At 41.4% G+C, this 22,174-nt stretch overlaps 1 protein-coding gene across 1 annotated transcript; it reads right to left on the reverse strand.

The window, feature by feature from the left end:
• Positions 1-3,231: 3,231 nt before the first annotated feature.
• map1b (microtubule-associated protein 1B) lies at positions 3,232-21,938 on the reverse strand. Its single transcript, XM_019269122.2, has 7 exons — positions 21,495-21,938; positions 19,546-19,647; positions 12,596-12,678; positions 11,669-11,809; positions 5,471-11,396; positions 5,128-5,366; positions 3,232-5,033 (listed from the first exon to the last, which is right to left on the reverse strand). Exons 1-7 carry the CDS (start codon positions 21,676-21,678, stop codon positions 4,878-4,880), a joined length of 6,831 nt encoding a protein of 2,276 aa, XP_019124667.2. The 5' UTR covers positions 21,679-21,938; the 3' UTR covers positions 3,232-4,877.
• Positions 21,939-22,174: the final 236 nt, after the last annotated feature.

The raw sequence follows: 22,174 nt of genomic DNA on the forward strand, positions 1-22,174 counted from the left end.
TTTATTTAAACCTCCACTCTACTAATGTATAGGAGACCTTGGTGAGAAATGAACCCATTGACCTAAACAGCATTGCATAATCAAGGACTTATGTCCTCACAAAGGAGTTCTGCTGCAATTTCTCTTTGTGAACGTCATGCTGTCGTCACACTTTTTAAATTCTCCTTGTAAATATGCTGAATATTTTTTATTATGTTCGAACGCTGATAGTATAAAGTAGTAGTTGCAGTATTTGTAGTACACAAATGTACATTTTGTGTGTGCAAATTGTGAATATGAATGAATATGAATAATAATAATACTTAATTCATCATTTAATCTAGTGCTCTTTGCACAGGAATAATGGTAAGATTTGAATTTTGACTGAAGGTCAATTTTGAGAAGTCAGTGAAAAAAAAAAAGATCATCACATTATAATTAAGGTGCTTCTTAAATTAACACCTAAAATAGATTATCATACATACAGAAAATAGGGCTGGGGCAGGGAGGTGCCCTACTGTTGCCCTGGCAACAAGATCTCAGCCCATCCAGCTGAGATTGCTTGCTCAGCCAATCAGACACAGGGCCTTGGATAATTTATGGTATCCTGCGAGGTGCCTCTGTGGGTTTCTCTCTCTGTGTCTCTTTCTCTGTGTATTTGCATAAACATATGCAGGTTTTTGCAAAATATAGCTCATCTATAGCTACAGGTAGCTCATGTTAAGTCACTCAGATAATTCAATAATCAACAGGGAAATGTGTTCCTGTTTATAGGCCGGGTCTATTTTAGCACTCAGCACTTTGATACCCCGAACAGCCAGGTTGTGCAGACAGACAGCAGCTCTTATATCTTCTTTGATTTATCCCTGTGTGCACTTCCCTTCGGTTTTGGAAAGTGCCTGGGGTGTCCCATCATCATTAATAAATGTTCCCACTGAAACAGTTTTGGCACAGAAAAAAAAAACAGCTGGTACTGATGAGTGTGTCAGACTGTGTGTGCCACAGCACTAAAGTCACTGTCCTTGAAAGACAATTAAATAGGTTAGCTTCCATCTATACTGAGACTTATGACATGCTTTGGCTGGCATGTCTATTAACTCTGTGTTTTAAATCTGGCTGCATGTTGGTTTGCATAAATAGTAGGGATGCTCTCTCTCCATATATGTATATAATAATGTCATATATCTGGAGGGACGTGTAGAAGCCTTCCACTTCCCTGTGTGAAATATATTTTCCGAGACGGCTCGAGAGATTGGCTCGCACGCTTGGAGCTCACTTGCTCCGAGACATCAGACGTCGTGGTCCCCCACCGTACAACAAAAGGACGTTGAATTGTAGAGACATGTCCTCTCGCTATGCTCTGCTCTGTTCCTCCTCTGCTCTCTCAGTCAGTATCCCTCGGGTGTCTGATCCAAGAGGTCATTCAGCTCACCACATACCGGAGGAGCTATATATGCTCTGTAATGTTATTTTCCTCATATTCTTCTGACATGTTTCATGTCCTAGACTTCATTATATTTTTATATCTGTTAATTTGTCATAAGCTGCATTATATTTTATTCATTTTCATATATTTTTTTCATTACTTTGCCTTTGCACTGGAAGCAGTAGTGTTGGCTCAGCACCGCAGCCTCACAGCATGGCCCTGGGTTTAACCTAGTGCTGATTGTAGCCAGTTTACTTGTTCTCAAGGTTAAGATCAAGTTTACTTTATGTGTCTCAAGGGAAATTTGTCTTGGACATAAAGGCTGCCACATAAAAATACATACAATTCTATTGTTCTCCTGGTACTCACAACATAGGGCATGCGTGTCTATGCATATGAGATGTTCCACAAGCACTGACTGCTTCGAAATAGCTAGGATGAATCAATCCAGGCGATCAGCAAAGTCAGTAGGATCTGGGGCATCTGGGGACCATGAATTTCTGTACAAAGTTTTAGAAAAATTCATCCGTAAAAGTGGTGGACAGACAAACAGTGTTAATACAGTGTTAAAAGACGTCGCTTTATTACATTTATTAAGACTAAACCAGGAAAACAGAACCTCTGATCTCTGTTCCCACTGCATCTGCGTAAGGAAACATAAATATTCCCAGTCTATATCCTCTCTAACTCTCAGGGACACTTGTCAATAAGGAGGCTAAAATGAACTACTTCCATCCTGGGCAATATTGTCACTTATAGGCAATTACTTGTGTGCAGGTTATGGTTTTCAGTGTAATATCTTGGCAATGATTGGATGAACATTCATGCTTCCCTCAAGTGTAATGACTTGGGTGATCTCCTGACTTATCATTTAGCAGCAGAGTATTTGTTTGTCAAATGTTTATGACCAAATATCTGTAAACCTAATGACATATCAGCCTAAGCTGTGGTCTGGGTTAAGTGCTCACACGGCTGTTGGTATGGTTGTAAGCATAGTCTTGTTTATATAAGTAGAAATATAAAGGTATAACTTATTTGGGCATGTAAACAGTAAAATAACTGTGTCTGCTTTTTTGCACTTTGGATTTGCACTTGTGATATCGTAAAATTGGGTTTATAATTCTGTGCAAGGAGCCAGGCTCAGCAGAAGAGGCTATTTTTTACTATCACAGTCTGAATATTACATTATAAGAAATAACACAATGGCACAACTGGATATAAATAGATTTAAAAAAGACAAAGACATAAATCCTTATTTTTTCACAACAGATTTTATTGTGGTTGTCCTTGAATGTTTGTTCTTTAGTAGTGATTCCTCTTACATCAGATTTATGGGTAGAGGAAATATTGCACACAAACATCAGAAAGCACTAAGGAATACTTTCACTTAAAACTAATTGCTATAGGTTACATATGAGTTTGGGAAAAGGGCAGAGAGGATGCAAGATCACAAGACAAATATACCACACAGCTGCAGACAAACATTATTAAAGTTCTCCCAAGAGAAAGATAAGGAGAAAAGGCAGAGATAAATAGAAAGAGAGAGAATTAGAGGAAGTGTAGAGAAAGAAGACAGAGGAAAGAGAAAAGTCAGTTCAGAGTTTGTCGGTTTGTTGTTCGTCGTAGTGTTGGTTTGAGGTTCCCCTGCAGGAAAACTGGTCTGAACACCTGACATCATTTCAGAAATATCTGGTGAGTTTGGTGAGTCGAACGGCCAAAGCCCAAAGTACCAAAAGCCTGTAAGCATTGAGTTGTGATTAGTTAAATGTGTCTCCAGAGGCAGGCGTGTCAATGCTGATCTGTGGCCTCTGTACTGTTAGTTTGGTAAGTGTCATGTTTGTGTTTAAAGTGTCTAGTTTTACATACTTTCATCTAAAACTCACAAGTCACTCACTCCCACGTCTGTGTGCTGCCTCCCTCAATACTACGCCTCTAGTGGAAGCTGTTTCCCTTTTATCCTGGCTAAAGAGGAGACATTTTCAGCCTCCCAAACTTACATCAACCTTAAAATCTACACTGTGCTGCACCCAGTATCAGGTTCAATATCAATACAAGTGCCATTGGAAATCGCTGGAGTTACTGTAGTGTACAATGTCATGGCACAACTTGCAAAAATCATAAAACGCTCCTTTATTTAGCCTGTATAGCCCTGTTGTTCATAATGAAAGTCTGAGCAAAATCCCCGTTAAAAAAAGAGAGAGAGAAAAAAAAATCCTAATTTATCATAACTCATGCACATCTTCCAACCACTCCATCGGCCACAAAGCTATTTATAATTATAGTACAATGCTTTAGAAAAACAAGACATTTTAAGGTTTATGAAAATATCCTGCCTCACTAGCTTTACAATGGGGAAAGTCTAGCTCCCCCATAGCAAAATGATTACATAAAAAACAGGTATCTTCTCTTTTTGAAATAACTTAATTCCTGTAAATAAAACAAGACAATCTTAAATGAAAGGTAATCCTCTAAAAACATTAACTTTGTCTGTGGGAAGCGATTTTACAGATGTAACAAAAGCAAGGGAGAACATCTGTGTATGAGTGTACAAGGCTATCTGGACAATCAATAAAGCACAATAAATTAAATGTAACATAATAAATGAATATGCATACATCATTAGCAGCAACATAAACCCAAAAAAACGCCCAAACATCCATTTTAAATCAAATAAAATCATGGAACGGTTTCACAATGCTAGGGCCACTTTGTCTCGCCCATGATGAATATGAAGTCAGACATTATATTAACACTAATCAATGTTAAGTATGCTTTCAAGTTAATTTATTTTTTTTACCATCATTCAACTGTGTAACCATTTAACAGTCCTTTTTGGGACAGACCTCTGATGTGTAGAGTTACCTGCCTACTCTTCAGTTCGTTGCACCAGTTCTTATACATTCATTTTGACTTTCCCTAAGGCAATAACAGAAAACGACTTGTTTCATCCTTTGGTGTGGATAACAAACATCATTCAAGAATATGTCATATGCAGGGATGTTTTGTTCTTTAACAGCAGTTTGATTATTTAAAACATCTCATGTATTTTGATCTGGGGATGCAGAAGAAACTCAATACATCATCAACAACATCATTATTTGATCTTGTACTGGAGTTACCATAATTGGACAAAAATGGCTTTTTGGGGTGTTTTTTTGGTTTCTAATTTCCTCCCAGTACAGTCCATTTAGACCTAAAAACCAGATAACACCTTGAGGGGTGTCATGGATGTATTACTTTACATGTAGAAAACATTGTCCTTTGCGTGGAGCCCCTCAAGGCTAATTTGTATTAGTGTTAATCCTCATTAAGATATTCATTCTTGGTGGGGTTTAATACACAAGAAGTATCATTTTAGCATATAAAGGTTTAAGTGTCTGCTTAGGTGTTATGCTACATAAATTCGGATAACAATCCCTCTCATTATCAGTCACTAGGCCTCCTGATCGCTTGTCTCACTTGTGAAACAGGCCTACATCTCAATCTTACAAGCCGGGAAGGACTCATCCTGCATGACCACAGTGCTGCTGCTGGCCAGCACCATGATGTTGAGCTCCTGCTGCTTGTCGTGAGTCTCCTGGTACCACTCCCTCATCACATCAGTGTCATGGGTTGGAATCAGAGTGACCTAACACCAGGGAAGGAGAGGTGGGAAGTTTCAAGTATCATTCATATGACCAAAAATTCCCTTTGTATTTCTGTATTGTCACATTAATACTTACCTGCAAATTGTTGCCCCACTGGGCCTTTCCTTCCAGTAGAGCATCGAGGACAGCCCTACTGGGCTCCTGAGCTGTCTGATCATTGCCACTGACCACATAGTAAGAGGAGCGAACCCGCTTAAAGAACTCAGCATCCACATTCTTGGCACTGCAGTGGTTAGGGATGTAAACCAAATCCATGTACATGGGAGGACAGTTGGGCAGCGATGCCCCACTTGATGCCTTCCCACTGCCAGTACCTGAAACAGGCGAAAATATACATTTCTCTTAGATAAGCTATCAAAACATGTAAACAAATTATGTAATGTGATATAGATGATGACAATGAGTAAATAGTACTAACCTGATGTGGCATTTTTCACACCTCTGGATGCAGAGGTATTGGTTGCATTTTTGGCATCTTTCCCTTCTCCGACAGTCTTCTTTGGAGAAGAAGTCTTTGAATCCTTCACTTTTGATAGAGCAGTCTTCCTGGCTGGTGAGGAAGTCTTCTTTACAAGCTTTTTCTTCTTGGCCTTTTCTCCTCCATCTGTATTTGCATTGTGGAGGTTTTCTTCAGCCTTGAGCGCCTCTGGGTCCACCATGCAGACATCATGGTGGCCTGAAGATGGAGCAGAGTCCCTGAGTGCCACCGGAGGGGGATCGGCATGCCTGTAGGTCAGGGTCCTGTCAGTAGGCAGAGTCTCAGAGTCGTCTTCAGAGTCAATGTTAGCGTCTGCTGTAATGGAGGGGCACTCCTCTGTGCCTGGTGGAACATCTGAATCTGTCTGGGAGGGAGCAGATTCACTGATGGATGTGGGTGGGGTCTCCTCACATTGCTTGGCAGAAAGCTTACCTCCTGGTGGTGGGGGTCCACCTCCTAACTTGGCCAGAGGCTTCTCCTGATTCAGTGCATTCTCTTCACTGATGAAGTATTCTAGAGGGTTAGGGTTGATGAAAGATGGGGATAGTTCTGTTTTGGGGTGACGGTATTCGCATGAAGTGACTAGACAGAGGTCAACATCTGTCTTGGATGGAGCAGAGGGGAGTGTGGCGGCTTCTGGGTCCTTGGATCCAGAGGCAGAATTGTAATGAGACGGATCAGAGGAGAGAGGCAGATATGATGGAAAGGGAACTTTGGGGCTCATTGGGGATTTTGCCTCAGGTGTAGAATCCTCACATTTAAAAGGATTAGTCTCCTTTGCTGGGGAAAAAGTCTCTTCTTTTGAAAGGGTAAAAGACGATGATGGAGAAGTAGCTTTGGGAGGTGAGGGTGACTTGTCGTACTTTTGCTGTGTGTCAAATTTATCAGAAATGCTCTCTAAAGATGGTGAAATTGGACTGGTGGTAGCTTTTTCGTACCTTTGCGGTGTGTCACATTTATCAGAAATGCTGTCCATACATGGTGAAATTGGGCTGGTGCTAGCTTTGGGAGGTGAGGGTGACTTGTCGTACTTTTGCTCTGTGTCAAATGTATCAGAAATGGTCTCCACGCATGGTAAGATTGGGCTGGTGCTAGCTTTGGGAGGTGAGGGTGACTTGTCGAACTTTTGCTGTGTGTCAAATTTATCAGAAATGCTGTCCATACATGGTACGATTGGGCTGGTGCTAGCTTTGGGAGGTGAGGGTGACTTGTCGTACTTTTGTTGTGTGTCAAATTTATCAGAAATGCTCTCCACGCATGGTAAGATTGGGCTGGTGCTAGCTTTGGGAGGCGAGGGTGACTTGTCGAACTTTTGTTGTGTGTCAAATTTATCAGAAATGCTCTCTAAAGATGGTGAAATTGGGCTGGTGCTAGCTTTGGGAGGTGAGGGTGACTTGTCATACCTTTGCTGTGTGTCAAATGTATCAGAAATGGTCTCCACGCATGGTAAGATTGGGCTGGTGCTGTCTTTGGGAGGTGAGGGTGACTTGTCGAACCTTTGCTGTGTGTCAAATGTATCAGAAATGGTCTCCATGCATGGTAAGATTGGGCTGGTGCTAGCTTTGGGAGGTGAGGGTGACTTGTCAAACTTTTGCTGTGTGTCAAATTTATCAGAAATGGTCTCTAAAGATGGTGAAACTGGGCTGGTGCCGTCTTTGGCTGGGGGACCTCCTAGCACTGGGGATGGCTCCTTGGAATGGGGAGAATGGGTGAGTGACGATGCCTTTGGGGTGACTGGGGACTTGTCTGTGTGCTCAACCACGGCATGTGGGATCTCTGTCATTTGGCATGGGGTTGTAACAGAGGGAGTAGACTGAGATGCATCTGATGGAGTTGCAGATGTGGCAAGGACTGAATCACTTTCATCAAAATAATAAGGCTTCTCCATTGTAAGGCTATGGTCTTCAGATGGTTTTCCATCTGTTCTATCAGAGGGGCTGTACTCAACCTCAGTTGGTCCGTTCTCTGTAGCACGTGAGCCGCCTCCCACAGATGGATGCTCTGGGGATTGCTTACTAAAGTCCAGGGCTAAGGAGTGGTCAGGGGACTCCTGGCCAAACTCTATTGACATGGTGGAGTGTTCTGGGGATTTTGTGTCATGCAACTGTCCTCTGCTTTTTGTTTTTGGTGAGATGTCTGGGGAGATAGACATGGGCCTCGGGCTATCTTCCTTGGATGGCGATCCTTCAGCCTCATGGAAGGTGGTTGGGGTCTGAACCACGGAGACAGACAAAGAGTCATCTACTTCTGTTGAGTGAGGAGAGCCTACCTCGGCATGAAGGGAAGGAGAGTCAGTGGTGGGTTCTGGCAGGGAGCTGGTGGCCAGAGAAGCTGTGGATGCTGAAGCTAAATGTGAAAATGTATCTTCTGCTACCACCTCCTCTAGAGGTGTTCCTGACTTGTCTGATGTGGTACCCTCTGAAATGGACATTTTGCTCTCTTCTTTGAAAGAGGTGAAAAGATTAGTGTCTTCATGTTTGGTCAGTGGTGCTGAGGACAAGACTGGATGGCTGCTTTCTTCAGTTTTCTTATGATCTATATCAAAGGGTGATCTTTCAGTCTTTGTTGGGGAATCAGGTTCAGTTGGAGATACGCTTTTTGGAGAGAAAATTAGTCTCTCTCCTGGGGAGAAACTTTCTGGTACTGGTTCTGGTTCTGGCTCATATGGCTCTGGCGTAACTCTGCTTGAGGAATCTTCTTTATCACTTGTGACCTCCACAATTATTGGACCCTGTTCTTTGTCTTCACACTCAGGAGGTATAACTCCGGCTTTTTCATCTACTGGTGACTGATAGTAAGGTGTGTGACCAGAGGACTGAGGTGAGTTAGCTCCTTCCAGTGTCTTGTCATCTGGGCTGATGGAGGAATCCGCTGTTCCTTTGGTGCTCCCTGCCAGTGTGGTGGACAGTTCTATTGGAGCAGCAAATAGTGGTGGAGAATCAAACTTGTCTTTGCGGTCAACTGAGGGAGAACGTACAAGAGGTGATGTTGTGGAAGTTGAACTGAGTCTAGCTGGGTCTATGTCAATCTTCTCACATGGCTCTTGAGTTGTGGCAAGTCCTTCATCTTTGCCTACAGAGAGAAACTCCTTACAGACTTTATCCTCTGCTAGTGATGAAGGGGGGGATATCGTGGAAGCGGAGTGGTCGTAGTCATGGCCTTCTGTGGCTTCACTCTGAGAGTGATCTGGTACTGGCATATCTTGAAGTGGAGACAGCTTCTTCCTATCAAACTCTCCAGATGCTGTTGTCCCAAACTTGCCAACGTCCTGTGAAGGAGATTCAGTCTCATCATTCATGGTTTCGTCACTCATAACGTCCCTAGGAGTCGACATCTCATCAATTGGAGTAGGCACACTGGAGATCTCCATGGTGGACTGAGTGTGGCCAGAAGTGATAGTGAATTCCTCAGGGGGTTCATCTCTGTTCTCGTCATCTGAGGCTGTAGAGCTCTCGAAGGCGACTGGAAGCATTTCATCATGGATCAATGCAGCTGGAGACACTGGTGAGGACACTTTGGGTAAGGCTGATACACACATGTTAAGTTTTTCAGTTTCTTTATCACTTATGTGCAGGATTTCTACATTTTTGTTTGTCACATCATCGTCTTCAACGCTCTTCTCTGGTTTGACTGGTTCTGGTTCTGGTTCATCAATTTTGTCTTGGTGTTCATCTTCAGTGGGAGTAAGCTTATCTTTATCTGGTTCCACTCTCTGTGGTTCATAAACCTCTTCTGTTTCTCCCTTCTCTTCATAATCTCCGACCTCAAACGTCTCCTCCATTACAGTGCCTTCATCTTCAAATTTCTCACTTACAATGCCATTGAGTTTTCCCTTCAGAACCTGTTCATCTGGAGTCTCTCCACTGTCCCCTTCTGCCTCTGTTGTGGTTATTCCCTCATCCAGAGACTCTGGTGCTTCAGGTGACTCTTTGGTTTGTATTACTTCTTCATGGTGGATCATCACAGCCTCTTCATCCTTATTTTGTTGCACAGTCGCATCATCTTCCACCAACTCTTCAGCTTTAAGCTCCTCAAAGTCCTTAGTGAGGTCCTCTGGTGAGGACATTAGAGATCTTACTGCTTCTGGATCATCTGCAATAACAGCTGCACTAGCTACAAGTTTGTCACTGTCCACTTTTGTCTCCTTCTTTGTCACCTTTGCCTTTCCTTTCTCTTTTAATTTTGACGGGGTTCCCGCGTCTTTCTTTGTGGCAATGTCTTTTTTCAGGGGCTTTGGTTTTGGCGCTGGACTCTTTTCTTCACCCACAGCTGCCTTTTTTATGTCTCTAGAGGGCCGTTTGACATCTTTCTTTTGCTCTTTCTTTTCTTCCTTCTTCTCCTTCATAGGTGAGTCTCTTCTGATATCTTTTTTGATAACTTTCTTTGCCTCCTCTTTCTTTACTTTTTCATCCTTTTTACTTTCTTGTTTGGCTGTATCATCTTTCTTTGCGACTTCTTTTTTAACCTCCTTTTTCTTTTCGACAGGTGTTGTTTTGGTCTCCTTTTTAACAACCTTCTTCTTTTCTGGAGTTTCATTTTGGGCTGTTTGCTCCGTCTTTGCTTTTGATTCTTTCTCGGATGTCTTTGCCTTTTCCTTTTTCACCGGGACCTTTTCTTTTTTCTCTGTCTTTTGTGTTTTTTCATGAGACGATTCTGCATCTGTCTTCGCCTTTTCGGGCGCTTCCTCTTTTGACTCCTTCCTGATGCTTCTGATTGGTGAAGGCTTTGGGGTAGACTTTAGGCTCTCTTTGCTGTCTGTTCTGTGTTTCATCTTAGCTTGCTTTAGTGTTGGTGTTGACGGCATGGTAGCGGACAATGCTTTTTGAGTGACAACTGGCTGCTTCAGGAAGTCCAGGTGCTTTAGTTTTTCTAAACCTTCAAAGATGTGATGCTGGGTGGCATTTCCAGGAAAGAGAACACGCACAACCTTATCTGAGGGATTTGCAGGGTGCCACACAATGAGTGAGGAGATAGAAGTGAAGTAAGAGACAGGGAACTCAGATTCTTTTCCATTTGGCAGAAGAATGGAAGTGGTGTCTTTTTCACTACCCGTCCACTGCTTCATAAAGTGCTGCATCTCCTTGCTGTTCTTTGATGGATTAAGCACATACATCTCAAGCTTCCCAACGCCCATTTTCTGGAAAAGTATGATTGGTTCTATAGTGTTTCCAACAGGTCTTTGCAAAGGCTCTATCCTCAGATTGAGTTTGGTGAGGAACTGCTGAGTGAACGCTGCCTCCTCAACATTCCTCCGCACTCTGTAGTTAGGTTCAGGGGTCTCCAGGTTTTCAGGCAGATTCACAAACACAACACCAATATCTGGAGAAATCATGTTCTTCACCCAGTCACTGTTAGCCGTTGAACCCTGTGACTGTTCCTCCTCGAGCTCTGCAACCTTCCTCTGCAGCATGCTATTGATGCCTGGCAGGTTGTCATCACCAATGTGGGTCAGGAGGATAGAGTCAACCCTGTCCAGATGTCTCACCAGCTTCCAGAAGCATGACTTCCTGTCTGAACCACCGTTAATGAGCATGTTGAAGCCGTTGACAGCAAAGAGAGCAGAGTCACCACAACCGGCGGGGAAAATGTAACAGCATGGTTTGGAGAGTTTGAGGAATCCACCTGAGGTTGGTGGTTCTAGCATGTCAAAAGGTGATGGGATCTCTACTGATTCAGATAAATACTCTGTGAACTCTGAGAGGCCTTCCATTTCAGGGAGTATAAGAGTGGAGTTTATCTTCATGTTAATGAAATCCTGCAGGTTGTGTTTGTCCAAATTGGAGTTTTTCCAGTCGCCTTGTTCAGGGCAAGAGAGTGTAAGGTTGGCTTTGTTTGCTGGGTGAATGGTGCTGAGCAATTCACCAATCTGTGCATGAGAAAAATTAAGTAACTTTAATTTTAAACATACTGTAAATGTACATCCCTGTACTGTGTGTATGTCAGTAAGTTTACGCATTGCTAGAATGGAGTGTAACTACTGTACATTTTAATTTATTGAATGGGGTTTTATATACAAATTATAATTTTGTTATCCTATAAAAAGGGTTTTGCAAAACAAAACCCCCCAAATCTGATGGATTTGTTTTTCATGACAACCTCATATGTCTCATAGGTGGTGTAATTATCATGGTGGCTCACCTCTTGGTCAGTAAATATGTCAATAAACTTGAAGAAAGAGAAAGCTCCGGACTGAAGAATCAACTCTCCGGTGTTTTCAGAACATTGCCCAGAGAGAACGAGAAGCTTGTGTCTGGCCGTGTCTGAGATCATCAAACGAACCTGGAAATTAAAAGAAGAATATGGCATTATATACTACAATAGCATGATGCCACTGACCTTGGGTAAAAGTAAGTTGACAGTAAGTTGAAGAAATATTGAGAAAAGCATGTATGGTACGAAGAAACAAATGAATAGTTTTCTGCAGCAATCAGCTTAATGATTTAGTACATTTGAAATATCGCCAGTTTCAAGTCACTCAAATCCATTAGCTAATTAGCTGACTTGTTTTCTTGCTGCCCACGTTTCCTTTCATCCCTCTATCTTTCGCCTCTCCCCTCTCTGTTTGTCTGTTTTTTTTTCTCCACAGCAACATCAGCTGTTATGGGCGGCTGGCCAAGTCAATCCTGCTGTGTTGTGAGATATTATTAATGCACATGACTGCAGACATGGCTAGGGGGGCGGAGGCAACACTGAAAAGGAGCAGTGACACAAGAGAAGATTTTGTGCCATCTATGCTACTGAACAACCTCTGTCTTTCTTCCCATTAAAATGTAGCGAAAGCTTTACTGCACCAGAAAACGGCATAATGACATACTTGTTATTCTAGCAGTAAACAAGCATTAGTCTTGTCACTTGAGCTCCTAAACGCTTCTAATTTTTTATTCAAATCAACAGCAACAAGCTGTGGATAAACAGCCATGACACGGAGGACAGCCAAGGTTGAATAATAATCCTTTTCAAGCTGTAACTGCTTTTAAATGAACTTGTGCATCAGAAGCTGAGATGCCGAGTTACAGAATTAACAAGGACGAATATAAATCAACAACAATTACGGCTTTAATTTACCTCGGTGCTGACTGCGTCATCTGAAGGGTTGATAAGAACCACCGTCTCCAGGACATTACTTTTATGGTGAAGAATTCTCTGCCCTGCAAAAACAAAACAGAAGATAGATGCGAATGACAAAATAAAATCTAATTTCATACTCACATCATTTCATCATACCAAGCAATGGGATTCAATTTTAATGCCTGTACGTTATATTGTCCATATGGTGCTGCTGATTTGCCTCTTGTGAGTTAATCAGACGTGTCACAATAAATGAAATGGGCAGATTAGAGATGAAAGGATTAGTCACTCAGCTAACTGTATAATAATAATAAAATAATTATTTAACTTATGTTTCTAGCAAAAAAAGCACTTCCAGCTTAAAAGATCTTATAAGATAGTAAATTGAAAATCTTTAAAAGATACATTTAACGTTTTACATTTGACGTTTTATGGACCAAACGATTAGGTAACTGAGATAGTTGCAACCCTAAAATTAGACAAATTGTGCTTCAAAATAAAAGCACAAGTCTCTCTGAAAATATGATTCATTGAATTACATAGTTAAATGGAGTACTGACTTTGAATCTTGTCTTGCGGTCGGGACATGCTACAGTAATTTATTGTATGCTAATATGACTTTCATCTAATACAAGTTATAATGAGATAAAACACTAATTAAAAAGTCCTGAATGAGTCCCCACCCTTCTGGCTCTTATATGGGGCAGAGCTCGGCATATTTCTCAACTAATTCATCAAACACAGTCGATCTGACAGTTCTAATATGGCTGTGTAAATGTTAATGGTCTCTGCAGAGTACGGTGCTTCATCTCTAAGATGGATGAAATCCCTCGAGATGGAATATAACTCTCTCTCCCTCTTACACCCTGAATCTCACTCCCAGCCACTAAAACCTGTTTTCACATGAAATTACTCCTCCATCATACTTTGTTATAAGACATCATCTCACTTAACTCCATGATGTTGGTTTAATTTATTCAACGTCATAGAAAATGTCGATGATATGACGATATTCATCAACTTAACTTCAACCTGCAATAATTGATTTTATGGCCACTTGGGGGCAGCGCAACAAGCTGTAAACACGACACTGACATATTATCTGTTAGTTATTTATGAAGTTGATTTGCTGAACGTGTAGCAAACAGTGACTTATTGACCAATTCAACAGATATGGAGAAACATTAGTATCGTGTTTCTGACAACTTGATTCGTTGTTCATACAGAAATATTGATTAGTGCAGCTTTAAAGTAAGTGATACTAAACACTTCATTACATTCATCTGGGTGTTTATGCGCTGTGAAGAATCAAAATGACCATATTAGATTTCATGTGCGAAACAAGAACAAATAAATCTTGATTTTAGAATTATTTACATTATTGATTATTCTGGCCATTATTTTATTGATAAATTGATGAATGAATCAATAAAAGCACTGATTAAAAACAAATAAATAAACATGGCGTCTTTAAAAGTGTCTTGTTTTGCCCAACCAATAGTCTGGAACTATATTTGGTTTACTGATTAGTGAATATTTACATTTAACAAGCTGATAATATCGACTTTTTGGCAGTTTTTCTGAGAAGAATTACTCAAATGATTAATCCATTTTAAAAATAGTTGCTGATTATTGCCTAATCAATTAATCAGCAAATCATTTCAGCTTGATTATTTGCCAAAGACCCAGTAATTGATTGGTCTCTCCATATAATGTGGACTGAAAATGGCCATAAGTAATATTTTCCTTTCATAAGACAGAGCTGTTGCATAGAAAATGAACAGTGGGGGTGTGGACAGGCTGATAATCAATCATCCTATACTTTGGATGATTGATTATGATAATGACTTTGATCACACAGTGTGCATCTTTGGGGGTTAGCCTGTGGACCAGCTGACGGGACATGTTATCATTATTTACCTTCAACACGTCAGGATTTCACTCAACCTAACAATCTGTCTTTGTGTCTTCTCCTTGTGGTCTAATTTATTAATTTGTGGATCATCCTAGAGCTGAGAAATGAAAATTTAGATTTAGATTTTTGCTGATAAATCCGATAACACTCGAGAACAAGACAAATATGTTCCCTGTCAGGTTGAGAGGGGAGGCGTGAGGTGTTTGCTCAGAGCTTTAAATTCAATGGCAGACTGCACTTCGTCTCCAGAGACGCAGCTATATGGCTGCTGGACCGATTCCTCCATACATATTTCATATTGTAGATTCTCATTATGGAGCCCACAGCCATTAACCCTGCCTCTTCCTCCCAGAGGGCTGTCACTCCATATGGAAGAACTCTTCATTCAGTGCTCTTAATAGTGAAGTGGTTCCTATACGTGCATGACTATTAGCCTTTAATATTCTGGAGATTGTAGAAATAATGATTTTATCTCAACTCCCATAGGACACTCCAGTTTGCATGGAGTTAGTTGTCTGGAAAAAAAATATTCCTAGTGTGATTTTAAGCTTTAATAATTCAATATGACCTCCATATTGTTTTTTTTAGGGGTGGGGGAGTTATTGTCTGCAATCTTTCATCTTAAGATCTAGTGGAGGATCCCAGAGGATGAATCCTGACTCGTCGATCTTCTGACTTTTCCTGTCGTTTCACCATCAAGTTGACATTTTTTTCTTTCATTATTTAGATTTCTTGATCTCCATTAAGTGGATTGTGAAGTTTTGTTCTGACATTTATGATCCAGAGTGGATGGAGCCGTCTTACTTTAGTGATCTCAGTGAGTTTTGACTCATCCTGAGAAATATCTCAACATTTACTCGATGGATTGGTGCAAAACCTTCAAATACAGCATCTCAAAACAGCTTGTCTTGTTTTTTGAGCACTTTGCTTTACAGGGGAAAATCTTACCGTAAGATGTAATTTCAGTGATGGAAGCTGTAATTGTAACTGATTTATTTCAAAGATAAAATACGGTATTTTAGTGTTTGCACATCTGTTCAGAGTCTTCATTCTAGCCTCTTCTCTTTGCATGTGAATGCTATCAGCAGTTTGAAGTGGAGATTTGTATCTACTGCCACCATCATCATAATCCCAGTCGACTGTGGGAGAAAGCAGCTTCACTCAGCTTTGTTCTTAAAGTGATGACCAGAGCTCGTCTATAAGAACAAGTGACTAAGGAAACATTTTTCAGTGGTCTGTGAAATGAGAGAACAATCAATCATGGGGGCCATCCTGTTCATGATACTGTACACCAGCTCTAGCTGTAATTGCTAATGTAATAGTAAAGGATTTTCTTTGTTTGTCTTAGTGGGTTACGCCCTGAAAATACCATGCACCATGCAACAAGGCAGCCACCATTTTCACCCTGCCAAATTGCTGTGTGTCTAGGGTAACTCGTCAAAAAAATGACAGATTGTGCACTGGGGCTCGATTCACCCTGACAATTACCTTGATCGATATAAAAACCCTTAATGCCAAGCGTGTCTCCGTCTCAGCAGGGGGTGCGAGGTAATGTGACATGCATCGCCGAGCCTTCTCCTTCTGGCTGAGCAGAAAGTGCAAGGCCGCTGTCTATAGCCTGTCTGCCACAGACTGAACCAGACAGGGGAACATCAATGCGGATGGCACCGCACCAAAAATAGATCAGTGGAACAACTAAATTCAGCGTCTCCTTTCTTTTGCATTAAAAAAAAAAAAAAGACCTTGCACAAGAGGATAATAATTTGATCTCCTCAGGTGGATTCCCTGTATATGTCAGCACCTTTCTCCTTGCTGTCATTTCCTTCTCCACCACAACAGAATAATTGACCACGGTGACATTCAGCGGCAAAGACGGGGGCCCCCCTGAGCACAGTTTTCAATGTCACTTGCTCCGGTGTCCCCACACAACTGGATTAAAAAAGAAACCAGTATACGTAATACATCTGGACATGGAAACGTTGACTCGGCCACGGCTGTTAAACCGACTGACTCAAAGAACAGTCTGCGTCGTAACATCGATGCCTGATGTTTTTAAACTCTTTATTATTTTTAGGAATTAGCTTGTCAAAGCAAATGACAATAATTACTAAATCTTGATGTCATGCCATGGCCTGTCTCTTTCCACATCCATCCAGCTATGAACATGAAGGGTAATGCGGCTTGACTGATCAATCAATCTGCTTATTTACAGCTACAGAACCAATCAGTCATCGTCAACTGTTTAATTGACATCGAGAGAAAACAGGATCGTATTTGTTGAAAAAAAAAATATCAGGAGGATCTTTATCCCGGACAAATTCATTTGTGAAAAGTCAACACAGTTCTTTATTACCTATTGATCACTGAATGGATTTTTTGTGAAAGCCTTTTAACCCTCCAGTTGCTCCAGTGGAGACAGCGCCGAAGGCAGAACGCTGGGAAATCTATACGTAACCAGAAGTATCATATATCCAGCAGGGAGACACCAGGGGTCTCCTGTCTTGCCCCTCTTTTTTTCCCCTCTTCCCCTCCTCACTGTGGGGTCCGGGCTTCCTGTGCACTAATGCAGTGTAATGGATAGCACGTCATCTATCAAGCCGACAAATGATTGCATTTGCCCTCCTCCGCCCCGAGACCACCTGCTGGTTTGTGTTTTCCTGTATGCTCTAAACGATGAATGCACGACAAGTAAAAAATAAAAACTCACAGAGAGATGTTTCATCGATTCCTCTACAAATAAAGTTGAAATTACATTACACCTTACATGAAGTCAGCAGTTCAGCTTCCTGATCAATCTTTATCCTGAAAGAAACTTACTGTTGGATCGACGTTTTGCCTAAATTGACAGACTAAGCGTTAACTAAGACTAACGTTCTGGAAAATCTGCTTATTTGCTTTCTTGGCAAGAGTGAGATGAGAAGATTGATACCATACTCTTGTATCTCAGCCATCAGCCCACCTATCCACCGAGAGCAGTAACTTCCCAACTTTAGTCACAAAACTGTTGTGTTGTCGTTGTGTTATTCATGTTCTGCAATTTATTGCAAAGTCAACCTATATGCTGGATCGTGGATGAAGCAAAAGGTTATGTTTCTAGTTGCTGATGCTCTGTTTTCAGTCATTGTAATACAATTTGTTACAGTTTGCGACAGGTTTGGTAATGCTGTAAGGAGATTCGAGTGCATACTGATATGATATACGAAGGATTCAGCCGAGTTATGGATCAGTACAAGTTTTTGACCGTGGGAAGTAGAGTATTAAGTCATGAGTAATGAGGTCATGGACCTTAAATCGAGCGTTTTCGCTTCCTTGTTGCACTGCGATTACGTTGTTTGTTTTTTTACAGATTGAAGATTGAACTAATCATTTTATGGACACGGAGCCCAGGAACCTGGAGCTTGTAGTAAAACGTCCACTACATGTGTGGTACATGGGTAATTCATACATTTAAATCCCTGTAAATGTCAAACTAAATATTGTAGTTTCCAGAGAAGCTGCTCAAAACACAATGAAGATCCTGCCCTTTGAGAAGAGACTTGGCAAAAACACGTCAAGTGTAGAATCCAAGAGAACAACATTAATCTAATTTTACTGCTTATGCTGCATTGTGTCTCAAAGTCTTGGCTCCATTAATTCACTCATCAGAACTGCGTTTCTGCCTCAGTGTCGCATCTATCTCCTACCACCTCCCCCTCCCCGCTTTGCTCCCTTGTTTGCTTTTCTGTCATCCTCTTTCTTCTCCCCTCACCCTCTCTGTTCCTCCAGTCCTCTCTGTTCCCCTCCCTTCTTTTCTTTTCACGGACAGACACTTGCCACTGGGGATCCTACACTGCTAATTACTCCCAAATCAACTGCGCATCTAGTACCGGGTTGCAAGGCAACAGCACACATGGCGGAAGAGAGGGAGAGGAATGGAGGGTAGGGAAACGGTAAAAACAAGGTGGGATGAAAGGGGTGTCTCTTTGCCATTATAGACAAATCACCATGTTTCATCTGCCTCTCAGCCTCTTGTATTTCACCTTTGTTAGCCTTTTAGGAGATTTGATACAGGGATATTAAAGTAAATCACCTGATTTAGGCTGCAGCAGCAGCAGCAGCAGCAGTAGTTGGCTGGATCGATGTATTGTGAAGTACGAAGCCCTGCTGGTCACATCCAAAATGGAGCAAAGCCAAGCAGAGATTTTACTGTAACCGCCGCCACCCGTCAAGGCCATACTGCCCCACTGACAGACCACATGTCCTGCCATACTGGATCTGTTCCATCTTTATGGAGCCTCTTCCTCACCTTGCCAACGATACATCTATAAAAGTACCATGCAACCGAATGCTGAGAGGGCGTAACCAGTGACAGGTAATAAAACCTGTCTGCTTAGTGTACTGCACAGGATTTATAGCTGACTGCGATGTGTCAGCGCGGAGTCGTATACAAGTATATTTACTCAAATGCACTTTAGAGGTAATTGTAGCCCACTTTACTGTCTGTGATACTCATATTATACTTTCCCCTCTTATCAGGTCATTTAATCTGAAATTCAAGTGTCATCGTCTTGTGGAAAAAAAAAAAAAAGATCTAGTAGGAATATTTCAACTGATCAACATTTTCTAGTATTGAATTGTTCAGAATTCTAGTGCCACAATCTTTTTTACATACGCAAAACATTTCTAGAACATTTAAATACAAAATAAAATTTAAAAAAGGTTGAAATATTCAGGCTGCACTGAAAAATAAAGTTTTTATAATTCAGACTTAAACAGAAAAGTCTGCCCAACGCTTAATAAATGATTTAAAATCACCACGGCCAACTGATAAAAGTATCAGTGATGATATTTCTATAGTATAAATAAAATAATCTACACAAGTTTATCAGGAGTTTATGAGTTTATCTGGCTAATAATACTAAAATTTTGTAGTATCATCATTACTGAAGTAAATTTTCGGCATCATTTTTCCGCCACTGGAAAAGTGTGTGTCTCTGTTTTGTTTGGGATGCAGTGGAAGCTAACTCATATAATATATCATATTATTATTTACCTCTGACTTCTGCAGAGAAACGAGCTGAGTGTCTGGAGACAAACAGCTTGAGTTCCTGGTCCAGGTTGCAGTCAATAAGGTTTGTGTCCCATGAGCGGATCCCTGCAAGACACACACACACACACAAAAATAATAAATCATATAAATGAAGAAAAAAGAGCAAAGAGCAAGAAAAGACAACAACGAAGAAGAAACATATGTTAAGTATTTCACTGATCATTTGTTGGAAGTTTGTTGAAAAATCTTTTAACACAAACATGTGTAGCCCTGTTACTGGTTTGGCATGAGAAAATAAATCTATAATAGGAAATATCCATAGCCCTGTTTCTGTTTTGCCATGGGCCAGACGCACTTGGTTGCCTCCACTGAGCTGAGTCATGGTGGCATCACCCTCTCATCATAATTATGCGGAGTAAAGGCCTCGATGAAGTAGTTAGGAGGAGGACAAAGGGAATTTCTTTTCTTTGAGGGGAAACTGCACGTGAAAGTTAGACATACAGTTTATTTCAGTCGCATTGTATTATTACTATTTACTTGTTGAAATAGGATTACAACAATAGGGCTTAAATGAAAGCAAAGGGTGTGGCAATAACATGAAGATGAGGACGATAATGTGTTTTTTTCTTTGTCTAAGCAAGACAGAAGGATGTTAACATAAAATAGATTTAAAAATACGAACAGAAAAGAATAAAAGAAATGCTTTTAAAGTAAAAACACTGTCAAACTCCATCTGATGAGGAAGATGAGTGAAAGCTCCGGAACAGCTACTAAAAGCGCTTGTGTTTTGATTTTTTTTTTTCAAAGTTTCAGACACATTTAGGGTCGACGTAACAATCTGTTGAATAGATATAACAACAGAAAAATAAACCCAGACGTAAACACTTCAATTTCCATCTCTATAAAGCAGCTTTTTATTTTTATTTTAAATCACACCTGTTTGTTTTTGTCAATGTATAAAGTCATTATTTTCCTCTTTGGAAGCTTTCGTGTGTTATCTATACTGGAAAATAAAGAAGCTCAGTAACTGCGCCATATTCTCCTCTCTCTCTCTCACACACACACAAACACATTAAGGCCAGGAAGGCAGGCCACTACAGCAGCAGCAGCAGCAGCAGATGCAGCTGTATGGCATTTTCTAAAACGCCCTGCTCAGTTTTAAAACTCGCCCCTTGTGGCTTTCCGTAGGGACCGCAGTGCGGACCGAGCCACGCCCACCAGCCGGTGAGAGATGAGAGAGAGCTGGATGCAGAGTGATGATGATGATGATGATGATGATGATGATGGGGAACTGTTCCCACAGGATCATCCGATAATTCATTTTCTGACCAATTCTGTTATCACATCCAAGCTCCGACTTCTCGAAATGAATCCAGCTTTTGTCTGCCCACAGCCACAAAGCAGCTGTTTAACAATCCCTGCCTGGAAACTGATGCGTGGGACCCGAAACAAAAGCCTGACGCACCTGAATAAAAGCTTGGCAAAAAGGTGATTGTGCGTGCGGCTGCACCACTTGGAGATAAATGTTGCATTATTGACGCATAGTGCAGATTTTTTATGCTGAATCACTGCTGTCGGCTCCATTAGAGGCCCTGTCCCACGTGTGTGTGTGTGTGTGTGTGTGGATGACAACAACACTGACATTCATATGACAGGAGGAATGATTCAATAACAAAACAGTGTGTGACAGATATGCCACAGATATGCGATATATATTGATGTCACTGGGAGGGGCTGTAGTTCAAATAGTTGCCCATAATTAAAGGCTGACAAACAGTTAATGACTCATTAATATGCGTAATTCGTGCGTAAAATCCTGCGTTTACAAACAGGTGCATCCGACTTTCAAAACATATAAGATGAACTTCCATCTGTGTTCAAGTTGCTATACGAAGATGTTAAGTTCAGACTCCCCGTTGGCCTCCACCCACCTCCGCGGAGCTCCATCTTACCTTTCTCTATGTCCGCAATGGCACACTTTAGGTGATCCTCCGTTGTGATCTCCCCGATAACCACCAGCAGGTAAAATTTGCTGTCGTTGAAGTGCTGCGAGGGGTTGGAGGATGTCGGTGATACCCCGGTGTTGCTTTGACCGCCTAAAGTCTCCATTTCTGCAGATTCTACCAGGGTGGCCATCCTCTCTCCTCTCTGTCTGTCTCTCTCTCTGTCTATCTCTCTAGTATCTCCCGTATACGCGCGCTGGATCCCAGCAGCAGCAGCAGCAGCAGCAGCAGCCTCCTCCCTTTATTCGCTGCAGAGCACCGGAGTGATCTCCAGACATGCAAGTGGAGCCTCGATAGGAGTGGCCCTAGCTTTTTATACCAGCAGACATTGTGTCATATTCGGTAACCGGGGAGAGAAGAGGGCGCCGGTGGAGTTTTTTTTTTTTTTTTTTTTCGCACACTCACTCCACATCTGATGTCATCCGCAACGAATCAAACGCCTCCGGAAGTCACAGAGATTTGATGCTTTGTGTTGTTATTCCTCAGTGATGGGCTGTTTATGACTTGTTACACATTATAAATACTCTGACAGACAGCTACAAGTTTGGTGTGTTTATTATAAAGCACTGCTCCTTTAAAATAAAATCAAAAAACTGTTTTAAAGCTCTGCAAAAATAAATAAATAAATA

This window comes from Larimichthys crocea, chromosome IX (genome assembly GCF_000972845.2).
Source record: "Larimichthys crocea isolate SSNF chromosome IX, L_crocea_2.0, whole genome shotgun sequence".
In the NCBI taxonomy this organism is placed as follows: domain Eukaryota; kingdom Metazoa; phylum Chordata; class Actinopteri; family Sciaenidae; genus Larimichthys; species Larimichthys crocea.